Source organism: Sus scrofa, chromosome Y (genome assembly GCF_054392235.1).
Source record: "Sus scrofa isolate SSC_HxYL_T2T_F1_AM1 chromosome Y, Sscrofa_HxYL_maternal_Yorkshire_Landrace_v2.0, whole genome shotgun sequence".
NCBI lineage: Eukaryota > Metazoa > Chordata > Mammalia > Artiodactyla > Suidae > Sus > Sus scrofa.
In genome coordinates, this window is record NC_139402.1 from 18,904,720 (window position 1) to 18,921,021 (window position 16,302).

Consider the following 16,302-nt stretch of genomic DNA (forward strand, 5'->3'; position numbering starts at 1 on the left):
GTTGAGAAAGAAACATGAGTGGGAAGTGGTTTCACACACATTTGCAACTACACAAAGAGCAGAAGGCCTCACAACAAAATTTGTGTGTGAATTGCTGTTGATTAAAACTCTCCACTACACAAATGGAATTGGTGAATTGCATTTCATAAAAGCCATAGCCTTAAAGTTAAATATTTTCATGCTTGGAGACATTTTGGTTACTTTATAGAAAATATAATTGAAATAAAAATAATAAGAAAAAGGCCTACTGTCTTTTCCCTTTAAAGAATCTATAGAGGTTGGGGTAAAATTGTGTGGAAAAGTCCCTCTATTATTAACAGGGGTTGCTTCATTTGAGCCCCCCCAGCCTCCCCTCCATTTCTTGTCTGCCAAGTTAGTGTGGAATGATGAAACTAAATCCAAACAAGACATTAAGTAGATTCTAAAGTCCCTTAAATTTGAAGAAAATATATGAGTCATATTTACGATCAGAGTTTGATGTGGGTGTTCACCTCCAGGCACCACTAAGACCAAATTGAATGGTTCCTTTTTCAGTGTGTAGATGTGATGCAATAAAAGGGCCTATGGGGAGAAATAATTTGATTAATACCCTAGTGCTTAGCAAAATTTGAAACTTTTCTGAATCTTCTTTAGAGTATTATCATTGTGGAAACAAGGAGAAATGTATTTGTTACCATAATGAGTACATGCCAAAAATTAATAGATTTCAAGTATTTTTAAAATGTCTATGTGTTTTAATGAAAAGTAGTTTTATCTTGCCACAACAGGTAAAGCACCCTTACACAGTTGAAAAGAATTTTAGTTGACCTTAGGAGAATTTAGGTTAGGCCCAATCCCAAAACATGAAATAATAAGCTAAATATTCTCATTCTTACTGTCTGTCTTTCACCAAAGAAATAAACTCTGGATGTGGGTGTGAAAGGCCAATTTCAGCTTTTTAGCTGAACCTGGGTTCAGCATTTCAATTTTTTTTTCTTTCCCTTTCTTTCTTTCTTTCTTTCTTTCTTTCTTTCTTTCTTTCTTTCTTTCTTTCTTTCTTTCTTTCTTTCTCTCTCTCTCTCTCTCTCTCTCTCTCTTTCTTTCTTTCTTTCTTTCCTTTTTTAAAGACAGTTCTTTAAAGAATTATTGTTATTTTAATTTTTGGCCAGTCTGCCTGGCATGTGGAAGTTCCCTGGCCCAGGGATCAAACCAACACACCCCACAGCAGTGACAATCCTGGGGCCCTTAACCCACTTTCCCACAAGGGAATTCCAAGAAAGACTTCTCTGGATCACCATGCTGTCAAGGGGCTTATTTAGCTCTTAAAGAAATTTACCTACATGTTAACAGAAAAGAAAAAAACAAATGCAAATTTCCTCAAGGAAATACTCTAAGAAAAATCCGGAAGAGCAGTAATCACTTGCTCCTTTGGCAACAAAGGAAGGAAGCAACAATTTAACTTTTCTGCAGTCTTGTTCCCAAGTCCAAGCTCCTTCTGCTCACTGCAGAGAAGGCTAATCAAGGAATTATGAATGTGTTTGGAAACCCATCAGAGCGAGAAGATGGCAGAATGATGTCTCAAGGAATCTTCTTCCCTCAGTCAGAATCCAGGCTCTTTTTATTCAAGAGAGGGGAGGGGGCATGGATAGTTTTTTTCAAACCTCTTGGTGTCTGAATCCTTTTTTCATGTAGGCCAGGTCATGATGTTCCTGTAAACCTCCAACAAGACAGATGTTATTCTCTGTTCTACAATTTTTAACCTAAAAATGTAATACCCTTAAAAAGAGGCTATCCTGTATACTTCAGGCTATAGGAAACATCTTCATGCAAAAGGAGGAGAGCCAGCATGGCTAAGCACAGAGGACAAAGTTTAAAAGGAAATGGAAGTGATCTAATACAGAGTCAGGTTTCTTCTTCCCTACTGCAGTCTCACAAAAAGTTTCTGAACAAACATGAAGACTACTTTCAAATGCTACCAAATAGCAGCCTAGAACTCCTTTTGTTTTTGCCTAACATTAATGTTACTGTTTTGTGACTCTCCATAAGATAACCTACCAATTCTGCATGGACTCAACCAAAAAACCAGCAGAATTTACCGATCCTTTGAGTCAGTATGGAGCTTTTTAAGAACAGTGGTAAGATTAAGACAAAACAAAAGAAAGACAGAACTCTATTTAACCTAGAAATTCCAAGAGGGGAAAGTAATGGGGGAACACTTGCCCTAGAAGGGTTTATTAATAACTACTTTAATTATCACTACGCATCTTCCCTTTTATGGTTACAATTTAAGAACAATTCCAAATTTTGCTGAACATTTTGGTGAGCGTGTGTGGAAATCTTTTTCCATACACATGTATATTGCTAATGGAAATATGAAATGGTACACACACTCTGGAAATTTGGGGAAAGTTTTCACAAAGTTAACCATACCACTACTTCATGACCCAGAAATCTCATTCCTAGGTTTTGGCCTGGGTGAACTGTTTACTCAGAGAACTGAACTCCACTTTTTATGGCAGCCATGTTAAGAAAAATCCTCCAACCACAAACAACAAACATCCATCAAAAACAGTTTTCTTAAACTGCTGTAGATTCAAGTGAAATATGAATCACGTGGTTCTGTTCATATGAAGTTCAAGCTCAGGCAAAATTAATCCCTCATGATAGAACATGTGCCATTGATAGGGGAAACTGACCACAAAGAAACACCAGAACCCTAGTAGGGGTGGTAGTTACTCAGTTGTGAGTGCTTATTGAACACTCAACCCTGCAAGAGTCCTCCACTAAAATGTCTTGTACATGGAGCAATTATTTTTATGTTAATGACAACTAACAGCTAGTTCTGTACTAATGCAGCCATCTCTTTTCAGTACTTTACATATATTTATTCTTTGAATTCAATCCATTTAGCATCCCAGGTTGGTTTCTGTTGTTGTAAATTGTTGGAGGTATAAATACACAATGTGAAAAAGAATGGAAAGAAAAGACTGGCACCATAGAGTGGCCGTAGAGGTCCGTCTATACTTTACATAGTCTTGTGACTCTCTCATGACCCTTGAGGCAAAACAAATGAGAACAACATCAAAGAATGGCATCTTGAAAACAAGACTGCTGAAGCACTGATGTTGCTGATGGAAAACCATCAGCTCCGACATTCTCAGGACTGGAGCCTTGCTTGGGGGATTTTTGAGAGAGGCCATAGATGGCTTGATGCAGACAACAAATTATGGCCTGGGAGGGCTAAAACATCTATGATTACTTTACGTGCTTAGGAATGAGTGTCCTAGCATATCCTGCTTCCGTAAATAAGTTTGAAGTAAAATACCGATGTATCCCCTACATGTACAAGGAAGTAGAAAATAGTGAATAAAAACCATGAGTTGGCTCAGAGGGTTGCTACTGCCTCTTGAAGGCAGAAGCCCCCCTGATCCCCACTCTACTTCTGTGTCTCTTTCTTATTTCTGTGGCACCGCTGACTTCAGGACCTGGGTTGACGAGCAGGCCTTGTCAGTAAAGTACTAGTTATTATTATTACTACCAGTAAGTTCTTGAGTAACATCAATCAATATTCCAAGTACTTTATAGATACTTGGGTGCTGAATCCCTCTACATTTTAACATATTTAGTCTTTTTTTTTTAAATTTTTTTGTCTTTTTGCCATTTCTAGGGCCACTCCCACGGCATATGGAGGTTCCCAGGTTGAATTGGAGCTGTAGCCACCGGCCTATGCCCCAGCCACAGCAACGCAGGATCCGAGCCACATCTGCAATCTGCACCACAGCTCACGGTAACACCAGATCCTCAACCCACTGATCGAACCTGCAACCTCATGGTTCCTAGTCGGATTCGCTAACCACTGAGCCATGATGGGAACTCCTAACATATTTAGTCTTAATAGCATCCCAGTATGGGAGATTTTCTTGTTATCTTATAATTATTTATACCATTTGTTAGTTCTTTACTAATGCTGACCTCTGTTCTAATTTATACCTACTTACACATTGCATCCTTATACACCTGAACTGATTTCATCTTCACAGCCTATCAGTGGAGTTATTTTTTTTAACTATTATTGTTATTATTGTTGTTGTTATACTACTCCTATGTATTATAGCACTATGTACACTATGTGTTATACATACTGTATGTACAAAGTATACCATGCATTGCTGCTACTGATTGTTTACTAATGTCAACATCTCTTCTAAGTACATTTTAGTCATTTCATCGTTGACTTATTATACACCTTAACTTATTTTTTTAATATTTTTGTTTATAATATTTTTATTTCTTTTTATTTCTGTGTGTTTTGTAATGTATGTAAAATTATTATAACACCAAGTTATTCAGTTCACAAATACTTCTATCGTGTTCATTTGCTATTTTTTTTTTTTCCCACTGTACAGCAAGGGGATCAAGTTATCCTTACATGTATACATTACATTTTTTTTCCCCTACCCTTTGTTCTGTTGCAACATGAGTATCTAGACATAGTTCTCAATGCTACTCAGCAGGATCTCCTTGTAAATCTATTCTAAGTTGTGTGTGATAAGCCCAAGCTCCTGATCCCTCCCACTCCCTCCCTCTCCCATCAGGCTGCCACAAGTCTCTTCTCCAAGTCCATGATTTTATTTTCTGTGGAAAGGTTCATTTGTGCTGGATATTAGATTCCAGTTATAAGTGAAATCATATGGTATTTGTCTTTGTCTTTCTGGCTCATTTCACTCAGTATGAGAGTCCCTAGTTCCATCCATGTTGCTGCAAATGGCATTATGTTGTTCTTTTTTATGGCTGAGTAGTATTCCATTGTGTATATATACCACATCTTCCGAATCCAATCCTCTGTCGATGGACATTTGGGTTGTTTCCATGTCCTGGCTATTGTGACTAGTGCTGCGATGAACATGCGGGTGCATGTGTCTCTTTTAAGTAGAGCTTTGTCCGGATAGATGCCCAAGAGTGGGATTGCAGGGTCATATGGAAGTTCTATGTATAGATTTTTAAGGTGGCTCCAAACTGTTCTCCATAGTGGCTGTACCAGTTTACATTCCCACCAGCAGTGCAGGAGGGTTCCCTTTTCTCCACAGCCCCTCCAGCACTTGTTATTTGTGGATTTATTAATGATGGCCATTCTGACTGGTGTGAGGTGGTATCTCATAGTTGTTTTGATTTGCATTTCTCTTATGATCAGCGATGTTGAGCATTTTCTCGTGTGTTTGCTGGTGATCTGTATATCTTCCTTGGAGAACAGTCTATTCAGGTCTTTTGCCCATTTTTCCATTGATTGATTGGCTTTTTTGCTGTTGGGTTGTATAAGTTGCTTATATATATTCTAGAGATTAAGCCCTTGTCGGTTGCATCATTTGAAACCATTTTCTCCCATTCTGTCAGTTGTCTTTTTGTTTTCTTTTTGGTTTCCTTTGCTGTGCAAAAGCTTTTCAGTTTGATGAGGTCCCATGGGTTTATTGTTGCTCTTATGGCTATTGCTTTGGGAGACTGACCTGAGAAAACATTCATGATGTTGATGTCGGAGAGTGTTTTGCCTGTGTTTTCTTCACCTTAACTTATTGAGTCTTCCCAACAACCCAGTGTGGTAGGTTGTTGTTGCTGTTTTGTATATTAATTATTAATATCGACATATGGTTCTTTATAAATGCCAACTTTTTTCTAAGTGCTTTATATAACTTAATGCTTTGAAGCCTTAGACATCTCAAATTATTTAATCTTTAGACTATCCCAGATAGGTAGGTTTTGTTTTTGTTTTGCTGTTATTTTAGTACTATTGTTAATTGCTGCTATTACTATTTATTATTATTCATAATCATTAGTTCTTTAGTAATGCCAACCTCCGTCTAAGTACTTTACATACACTTCCTCATTAAATCCTAATATGCTATAACTTATTTGTCCTCAGAGCATCCTAGTGCGGGTAATTTTGCTTCATCATCATCATTACTATTATTTTCATTAAATTCATTACCAGTTAGTCCTTTAGTAAAGCTGTACTCTGACTTGGCACATTATAAGCATTTAATCATTGAATTTTCCACCTCAACTTATTTAGACTTCACACTACTTCAATGAGGTCATTTTGTTTTGTTTTGTTTTTATTCACTATGACTGTTGTTATTATTATTATTAGTCATTTTTTAATAATGCTCATCACTGTTCTAAGTACTTGGTATGCACTTAGTCATTGACTCCTATACATTTTAACATATTTCATCTTCACAGAGTCCATTTAGGTTGGTTTTGTTGTTTTCTTTTTTTTTCTTTTTTTTTTTTTTTCCTGTTAATAACTATGACTGTTACTGCTGGTTAGTTCTTTACTAACGCCAGCCTCTGTTCTAAGTATTTTACATAGATGTACTCATTCAATCATTATACACCTTAAGGGATTTACTCTTCACAGCATCCCACTGAAGTAGGGTTTGTTGTTTAACTATTTTTGTTTTGTTAATATTATTATCACTAGTTGGCTTTTACTAACACTGACCTCTGTGTATACATTTGCTCATTGAGTCCTACACACTTTACTTAGTCATCACAGATCTCAAAGGGGTTAGGTTTTATTGTTATATATTGCTATTTTTGTTATTGTTTTTTATTATTGTTAATATATATTAATGAGTTCTTTACAAAATTGACATCCATTTTGTATTTTATATGTACTCAGTTTCTCTACACTTTAATTTATGCGGTTAGTTTTTAATTAATGCTGACTTCTACATACTTTGATACATTTACCACTTGAATCCTGTAATCTTTAATGCATACTATTGAGGTAGGTTTTGCTGTAATTATTGTTGCTGTTGTTGTTGTTTTTGTTGCTGTTATTTACTTCTTTACTGATGCTTACCTCTATTCCAAGCCCTTTACACACATTTACTGCTGGAATCTCATCTGCCTTAACTAATTTATTATTCACAGCATCCCGGAGAGGTATGTTTTGCTTCTTACTTTTTTGCCATTTTATACTATTATTATTGCTGTTGCTGTTTATTAATGTTGATCTCCTTTCCAAGTACTTTGATACTTACTTATTTGGTCCTGTACCTTTTAGCATGTTCAATGAGTGAGGTAGGTTTTATGTAGTTTGCTTTTTTTTCTATTATTTGTACCTATTTGCCTTTTACTAAGGCTATCTTCTTTTCTAAATACATTATATACAGTCCTCACTCAATCCTTATAAACCTTAATTTATTATGTCTTTCACAGTTCCCCAGTGATATATCTTTGTTGTTTTTATTATTTTTGAGCTATTAATAGACGCAAACTATGGCCTTTGGAATGGATAAGCAATGAGATCCTGCTGTGTAGCACTGGGAACTATATCTATTTACTTATGGTGGACCATGATAATGTGAGAAAAAGGAATGCATACATGTATGTGTGACTGGGTCACCTTGATGTACAGTAGAAAATTGACAGAACACTGGGAACCAGCTATAATGGAAAAAATAAAAACCATTATAAAATAATAAAATTAAAAAATATTTTCAAGCTATTATTGTTGTTCTTGTTGTTGCTAGCTAGTGTTTTTGTACTACAACACATTTTTTCATTGAATGCTATACACCTTTACATGGTTACTCTTGACAACGTCCCTGAGGTACCTGTTTTTTGTTTGTTTAACATTGCCATCATAATCATGACCATCACCATCATCATCATTACTACTTAGTTTTTCTTGCTGATCTTGACCTCTGTTCTTAGAACTTCATATAAATTTACTCATTGAATCCTATACATCTTATGGGATTTCATCTCCACAGCATCCCCCTGAGTCAGTTTGGTTGTTATTGTTTTGTTATTAATAATTACTAATTATTTCTTGACCAATGCCACCCTCTCCTCTGTTCTAAGTTCTTTGTGTATTCGCTCCTTGAATTTCATATTCTTAACTTATGTAGTCTCACAGCATCTCAGTGGGGTGGTTTTGTTATTGTTATTATTATCATCATTATCATGCTGATCATTGGTATTTCTAGCTAGTGCTTTAATAATGTTGATCTCTCAGTATGGAAAATATATTTACTTGTTGTTGTTGTTGTTGTATTTCCTTTTTACAGCTGTGCCTGTGGCCTTTAGAAGTCCCCAGGCAAGGAGCTGAGTCAGAGCTGCAGCTGCCAGCCTACACCACAGCCACGGCAACACTGGTTCTGAGCTGCATCTGCAACCTGTGCTGCAGCTTGTGGAAATGCCCAATCCTTAACCCAATGACTGACACAGGGATCAAATCAGCATCCTCACAGACATTATGTCAAGTTCTTAACCCACTGAGACACAACAGGCATGCCTGTTCATTGAATCTTTAGGCACTTTTGTTTCCAAAGAAGACTAAAGTGCTCACAGCACCCAATGAGTTTGGGGTTTTGTTGCTCTTCTTTTCTATTTTGTGTTATTATGCTTACTCTTTAATTATATACCAATGCCCACGTCAGTTCCATGTAGTTTAAACACAGTTACTCCTTGAATTCTTATACGCCTTTAAGTAATTTAGTCCTCTCTGTTTCCCTACAGGGGTAGGTTTTTACATTGTTGTTATAGCATTATTATTACTATCATTAGTTATCAAAGTTGTTAGTTCTTTACTGATGCTTACTTCTGTCCTGACAGTATGTGTGCTCAGAGCATACTATATACACTTTCACTTATTTAATCTTCACAGCATCCCAGTGGGCAGATTTTGTTGTAGTTGCTAATTTTTGTTTTCATTATTATTACCCTTACTAGTTAGTTTTTTTTAATTAATCTTGACTTTTGTTTTTAATACTTTTTTTTTTTTTTTTTTTTTGCTTTTTAGGGCTGCAGCCACAGCACATGGAGGTGGCCAGGCTAGGGGTCTAATTGGAGCTACAGGTGCCAGCCACAGCCACAGCCACAGCAGTGCCGGATCCAAGCCGCCTCAGTGACCCATACCACAGCTCATGTCAACTCCAGATCCTTAACCCACTGAATCAGAGCTGCAGTTGCCAGCCTATACCACACTGAACGAGGCCAGGGATTGAACCTACAACCTCATGGTTCCTAGTCAATTCATAGCCACTGCACCATGACAGGAAATTCTTTAATACTATTTAAATATACTTTTTATATTTTATGTACATTGAATCATCATACACCTTAACTTTTTTAGTCTTCCCAATATCCCAATGAAGTTGGTTTTGTTCTTATTGTTTTATTTTCATTCGTTAGTATTATCATTATTATCCTTCTTCTTCTTCTTCTCTTTCTCCTTCTCCCCCTTCCTCCTCCCCCCTCCTCCTCTTCCTCCTCCTCCTTCTCCTTCTTACTTAAAAGTGAGAAAATTGAGGCCCAGAGAGATGAAGCAATCATTCAGTGTCTGGCCTAATAAATGGCAGGGAAGGAGTCAGGTCCAGACTGACTGACTCTGGAGGCCATCCTCTTAGTTCATACCCTTAAATATTTTTTGGATGTTGACATTTGAAGATATGGCAAATATTCTTTAGAAAATACAAAAATATTTGTTATCAATACCTGCTAAATATGTGTCAAAAACACAAATTTCTTTCCTAGGTATATACTCAGTAGAAATGCCTGTAAATGTTCTCTCATGGACATGTATACAAATGTACTTGTGCTAAAACCAGAAGGTGTCCATTCACATGTCTATAAAAAAATAGAATGGAATTACATAGTAATTTCTAAGACAAACAAGCTGAAATGTCACTGAAATTATACTAAGCACAACAAACTTGACATAATACTTTATGCTGTGATTTATGTGAAGTTTGATAAAAGGAAAATCAATCTTTTTTGATGAAGGTCTGAGTAGAGGTTATTTCTGTACATGTGGAGATGATAGGGATGGAGTAGGATAGTTACACGGGTAGTTGTAAAAGTCCTAAAAGACCATAGAGAGGGAAACCTAGGGAACTTTGGGAGATCACTGTAAGTTAATAACTGCTCAAGAAAGCCATCAGAATAAGGCAGGCTTGCTCTCCTGTGGTGGAGCCATGAGAATTGCCTCAGGTCACTGGGTGCCAGGGGGTGGGGGGGTGGTGAGGCTTGCATTCAGGTTCAGACCTAAGGGCAGGAGTTTAAGGACCACCCTTCTGCTGATGTGAACACGCACCATGACAGTCCTAGTTTGACCTTACAGGGTCAAACACTCTCTTAACAGATACTGGAAGAAAGAGGAAGAGGCAGGCTTTTCTGACCTCCACTCCCCTTGAGGATAAAACTGTAGCCCACCTAAGCCTCAGGGCAGAGCTTCCTTGCCTGCCCACTTGACATCTCTCATGCGTCCTGTCTTAATAAATCTGTTTCTTGACTATCACTTTGTCTCCCATTGAATTCCTTCTGTGCTGAGGCACAAAGAACCTGACCCTCAGTAAGGCTGGACACCGGGTGAGTGATTCTAATTTAAAAAAAAGAAAAAAGAAAAAAAAGTGGGTTAAGTTCCAGTCTGGGCTCTAGCTGGGTTCAAGTCATAAATGCTGTCAGTTTCAGAAAGAGAGGTTTTAAACATAAAACACAAATACATACATATACATATATACATACATATATATATGTATAGGGATGGAGTAGGCACAGGAAGTTTTAGGGGTCCCAGTAAAGGACCACAGATAAAGAGGAAAACTTAGGGGATATTGGGAGACCACTGTAAGTAAATAAATTGCTCAAAAACAGCCATCAGAACAAGGCAGGCTTGCTTAACTAGTGGAAGTGTGAGAATTGCCTCAGGTCATTGGGTGCAGATGGGATGGGGCCTGCATTCAGATTCAGATCAAGGGCAAGAGTTTGAGGACCACCCTTCTGCTGATTTGAATACACACCTTACCGGATACCAAGGCCGGCTTTTCCCACCTCCACTCCCCTTGGAGGATAAAACTGTAGCCCACCCATCTATCTGGATCCTCAGATCCTTGGGGCAGAACTTGCCTGCCTGCTTGCATCTCTCACAAGCGTCCTATCCTAATAAACCTATTTCTTGCCTATCCCTTTGTCTCTTGCTGAATTCCTTCTGCGAGGAGACATGAAGAACCTGAACCTCAGTGAGTCCAGACACAGGGTGAGTGATTCTAATTTAAAATCATGGGTTCAAGTCCCAATCTGAGTTCTGGCTAGGTTCAGGCCATTAATACTGTCAGTTTCATATATATGTGTGTAAAATGTATATAAAACATTAAAAAATACGAAGCAGTTGTTAACACACAGAAGAGAAGAAAAGACAGTCAACTGGAACACTGAGGTCCCAAACAAATTTTATTGACCAAAGAGATGGCCAGGAGCACTGAGAAAGAACTCAGCCCCTCCCCACCCCACCCCTCCTGCTGTGTAGGGAGAGTTAAGTTTTATAGGGCAGGGGTCCTGTGTTGAGTCTCCTAGTCAGTAGTCATGGGATGGTGGTTAGGGTCTGGTCCAGGCGGGAGTTTTAATTTTTAGCTGACCAAAGTTTAAACAGACAGAAATATGTCCGGTAAGTGTACCAAAGCGGTGACAAGTATAGGCCGGAGCAGACCCATAGCTCATGATGATACTTTTATGGCAGGTTTGTTGTTCACAGTTTCCACCTAAGAGTAGTTTAGACAGTTGTTTAAAAGGTTATTGCAACATATAATTCCCACCTGGGGCGGGGGCGGGGGCGGGGGTAGAGGGAGATGGGGCAGTAAATCTCCGAATAAACAGCACTGTTTCTGGAGCGAATTAGTCCGTGAAATTAATTCCTGTTTTACCTTGTATTTTCTTTCAAAAACGTGACATTTTACTCTACCACATACATTTTCCTGTTTTGAGTTTTACTACCTGAGACAATTTTTTTTTTTTTTAAAGCTTTGGAATATATGCACTGGAAAGTTAATTTTGGCATATGGTATATAAATACAGAGACAAGAGACCATCAGCTTATTTTTATTTCAAAAATTGATGCTTTTCTCTGAAAACTGCCAGAGTTTCTACTTTAGGCCATAGGCAAATTTTATAATGCCTTTGACTTACATTTTCACTGACTTCTCACCAGATTAACCGGACAGGCTCGTCCACCTCCCATGCCCCCTTCCCCCCGCCCCTCCCCACCAATCTGAATAGTTCATATTCTCAACATTATATCCCTATTCCCCACCCGCACCCCCCAGAACGTCAAAGTTGAGGACAATGGAAACAAACATTTGGTCCTGGTTAAAAGAAAACTTTCGGAAAAGACGCGAAACCGTGAGTCTCACAGGAGCCAATTAAAGATTTCATTAAAAAGAAGAAGAAAAAGATTTCGTCTTAGCAGAAGGATGTCATGATGGTTCAAACTCAAGGTCAAAGTGCATAGATTTGTGCGGAGTGAAGGAACTGAGTTGCAAATGGCAGCAAAACTCTTCTTTCTCTTCTGAAGCTGGGAGAGGCAATATATCAGAAAGAATCTCAAAACAGATAGACTACACATATATATTCACTACTTTACCTGCAGTTTACAAAGACAGGCAAAATAGCTGAAAAGACAAAAGAACAGACTCTACAAGGGACTGCTTTATTAGGTACAAATACTTCCATGGAAGTTCCTGTATCATAAATTTGTGCATGCTCCCCAGCACTACAGTTTTGACAGTGAGAATAAAGAGAATTCTATCAGCTATGCTAAGGATTATCAGAATACTAATATATACTGTTACGTACTTAATGGCTAATCACGGGAACAACTAAAATTAGGTATAAAAAAATTGTTCTATTAGAAGGAAAAACAGATGGTTTTCGAAATCAAGCAGTTTGTGTGTTAAGATACTTTCTTATTAAGGTAGTGCTCTTTTAAGCAGTCGTAAAGACAGGTTGAGTCATATTGGCATGCCCTAATTCTTTATAGGTCAAACATGTTAATCTGCCTTAATCTGAAACTAAGTCACAGGTGAAATAACAGTAAAACTGAGATGAATAGGCCCTCTGTTCGCGACAGTAAAGGAAATCAATATGGAAAATAAATGTGAGAAAGTCCCGGCTGTAAACCACGGTGAAAAGGCAAGTCGGCGCGGATCTGCCCGGTGGATGTTACCCTACTGTGGCACAGGCCTGTCCAGTTGCAGCGATCCTCCTGTTGCAGAAGTGAGCTGGTTATGTTCATGGGCTGTGAGTGACTTAACTGGCTTTCTGTTCCTGAGCACTTGGCCTTGGCGACTGTGTATGTGAAGGGATACATCCTCTCCTCTACGCGCACTTGGCTGCATAGTACTGCCGCCTCTGCCGGAAGCAAATTCTGTGCCCTCTCTCCCTTGCGACGAGGTCGGTATTTATAGCCCGGGTATTTATCTCGGTGCACCGCCTGTAGCCTCTGTGCCTCCTCGAAGAATGGGCGCTTTTCGGCTTCTGTAAGCATTTTCCACTTGCATCCCAGCCACTTGCTGATCTCTGAGTTTTGCATTTGAGGGTTCTCTAGAGCCACTTTTCTCCTTTGATCACGAGACCACACAATGAAAGCGTTCATGGGTCGCTTGACACGATCCTGGCCACTCTCTCTACCACTTCCTCTAGTTTCACGTCCATCGTTTGAGCTATGATTGTCCGTCGGAAATAGTGAGGAGCCTTTCCCCAAGGCGAGAATATTTTGCTGCTGTGCCGCTGGGCTGTAATCGTCCGCTTTCAATACTCTGAACATAGCAGAAGCATATGACTGCACCATTTGAAAAGGGGGAGGAAGCGAAATCAAAAGCGTAAGCGTTTGGAAAGTTGTCTTCACTATTTAAAGGTTATTTCCACCAGAGATTTGAGTAACTCTAATCTTTGTAGTGAAATACCAATTTCTCCGCCCCCAGTACCTCCCCTGGAAACCGCTGGGGTCGGCAGGCAGCCAGCCAGCCAAAGCCGAACCAACCTACCCATTCTCAAGCAAAACTGCTTACTTATTATGATAATAAGGCTTGCTTTCTGTTCTAGGTCTAATCCGAGTTGCTGAAGGCTCTGCTAACCTTAAAAAACCGGAAACTTTGTCATTATTAAGTTATTTTATTTTATCCACTCAATTAAAAGGATGACGGTGCAGCAGCATCTGACAATGGTTTATCGTTATGAGCATATGTAAATGCTATGTTTAACACAGAGATTCAAGATAACCCAATTCCTTTCCTTTCGGCCATTAGAGCACTCAGGCCCACAGGCAAGAATGCAGGCACGTGCGCCTGCCAGGCGGCGGATGTTATAGAGTTGAATGCTAGTCGTCATTCTTGTTTCTTCACTTCTACTTAAAGAACTATTGAAAATTCTGTTAAGTTTTCCTGTGGCAAATAATTGGGAATTCTAAATGTGAATACCTCTGCTGATGATTATCAGTATGTTAATATATACTAGCATCTATTTAATGGCCAGTCTCAGAGTCAAATAACATTAGATATGATGCAGGTGCCTCATACTCCTGAGAGAAAAGTTATATTCCTTATGTGTCTTTTAGAAATGACTACTTTGAAGTTAAACAGCTTAGAGTCCTTCCTTGTCCTTCTCCCTGACTTAATTGCACCCTAAACAGGACCACCTCTAAGCTAAAGGTCAGGCCCTCTGAGCATAATGGCCTGTGGGTTAAAGATGACTAGTACCTGATGTTTGTCAGGAACTTTCCTGGTTTGTTCTAATCTCTGATCAGTACGCCCTTTTTGCAAGCACTGTTATCCTAGGCAATAACCCAGAAGACCACCATCATGAACATCTCCTGACTCCAGTTTTGAGGACAAAGATTCCCCCAAAGAAAGAAGAATGCATGTGTGTCCCAATCCGGTTCTATCGGCAAACCTGTTTTTCTCCTTTTTTACTGTAAACTCCTCACAATTCTTTGGGGGGGGGGGGTGGGGCGTGGGGGAGCACAGTCTTCACAGTCTTTAGGGCATTAATTAGCCTGCTCTGATCCTCCTTTGCCTGGCAAAGCAATAAAGCTATTTTTTTTTTCTTTACCCCAAACCCCATCTCTGCGTTTCAATTCTTTCAATTCGGCACTGGCAGACAGAGGCTGAATTCTGGCAAGAGACTTAAAAATGGTTCCATTAAGAGAAAAACAGATAACCTTGGAACTCAAAGTTTCCCGAGGTGAACATAACACTTCAAAGGGACCATTTTGTTCTCGAGACTGTCAGGAGTATGCTCACCACTGGCCTCTGTCTTCTTCACTTTTACATCACTAATGATCAAAACAGAACAAAATGAAAAGAACAATGCTTTACAAATCTAATTTTTTAAATTACAGCCACTGATTCATCATTTTTTTTATTCTAGTTCAATCTTAGGACAACATTTTTAAAATTTAAAGGTCATGGCTTACCAAATGAAATAAGTGAATACTTCCTCCAAATAGATTGTTAAGGCAGACTTGGAAGTTGTCATAAAATACTTACATGTGCTAAAATAGGAGGAAATGTCCCCCGTACAGTTTTAAAACCATGTTTGGGAAATGGGAGTAATGACTGTAGATTGCACAGAACATAACCTATGAAAAGTAAAAATAAGTCTCACCAAGACTGCATAAGAATGATGCCACAATGCATGAGAAAATAAAATTTAAATGCATCACATACAAATAATCTGCATCACCAAATGTGATTCAAGCAATAAGTGTTATGGTACAATAATATTAAAAAGTCCAAACAAAAATTAACTTTATTCATTCAAAAAGCATGTATAAATTCCATAATTGTATCTTAGTCACCCAAAGAAGTTTAGTGTTCAAGACTCAAATAAAATATGAAATACTGTTACTTGATCTAATTTAAAGCAGCTGTATTGGTACAGACTCAAGTGTTTAAATTGCGCTCATACATAAAAGCAGATTTTGTAAAGCTAGAAATTAATATATGAGAAAAAAAGTAAATATATATCATTTCAAATTTGAAATTAAAAGGCAAAGAAGTGACACATTCTGGACTATGGAAGCACTGTGAAAACATCACCTTATGTGAAAACATCACCTTATGTGAAAAAAAAGGGCAGACACCAGAGGCCATATACTGAATGATTTCATTTACAGAAGAAGCAAATACATAAGAGTCAGGGACCAGATCTGTGATGGTTGCGCAGGACTGAATAAGAGGGAGGAGGGCAGGGGGGGTAATTGCCAAGAGGTGCAGGGTGTCTTCCTGGGGTGATGAAACATTCTGGAACTAGACACAGATGATGGGTGCACAACATTGTGAATGCTCTTGAGCTACCAAATTGTACACTTTAGATCTTTAAAATGAATGGAATGAATATTATTATTATGTATGTTTAATCATATCAGAAAAAGAAAATGAAAAATAGAGCCTCTCAGATATGAATATAATTACACAAAAGGTGGGGAGAATTCGTTGAGGGAGGGGGTGGCAAGAACATGTACAATAAAAAGAGAGATTTCATCAC

The 16,302-nt window shown here is 38.4% G+C and overlaps 1 protein-coding gene across 1 annotated transcript; it reads right to left on the minus strand.

Moving 5' to 3' along the window:
- Positions 1 to 12,164: 12,164 nt before the first annotated feature.
- Positions 12,165 to 13,619, minus strand: LOC106504154 (sex-determining region Y protein). The gene has a single exon (XM_013986578.3). It carries the CDS (start codon positions 13,604 to 13,606, stop codon positions 12,896 to 12,898), a length of 711 nt encoding a protein of 236 aa, XP_013842032.2. The 5' UTR covers positions 13,607 to 13,619; the 3' UTR covers positions 12,165 to 12,895.
- Between the last annotated feature and the right edge of the window lie 2,683 nt (positions 13,620 to 16,302).

Coding starts and splice junctions, on each gene's coding strand:
- LOC106504154 (XM_013986578.3), bottom strand. CDS start 13,606: ATGGTGCAGTCATATGCTTCTGCTATGTTCAGAGTATTGAAAGCGGAC.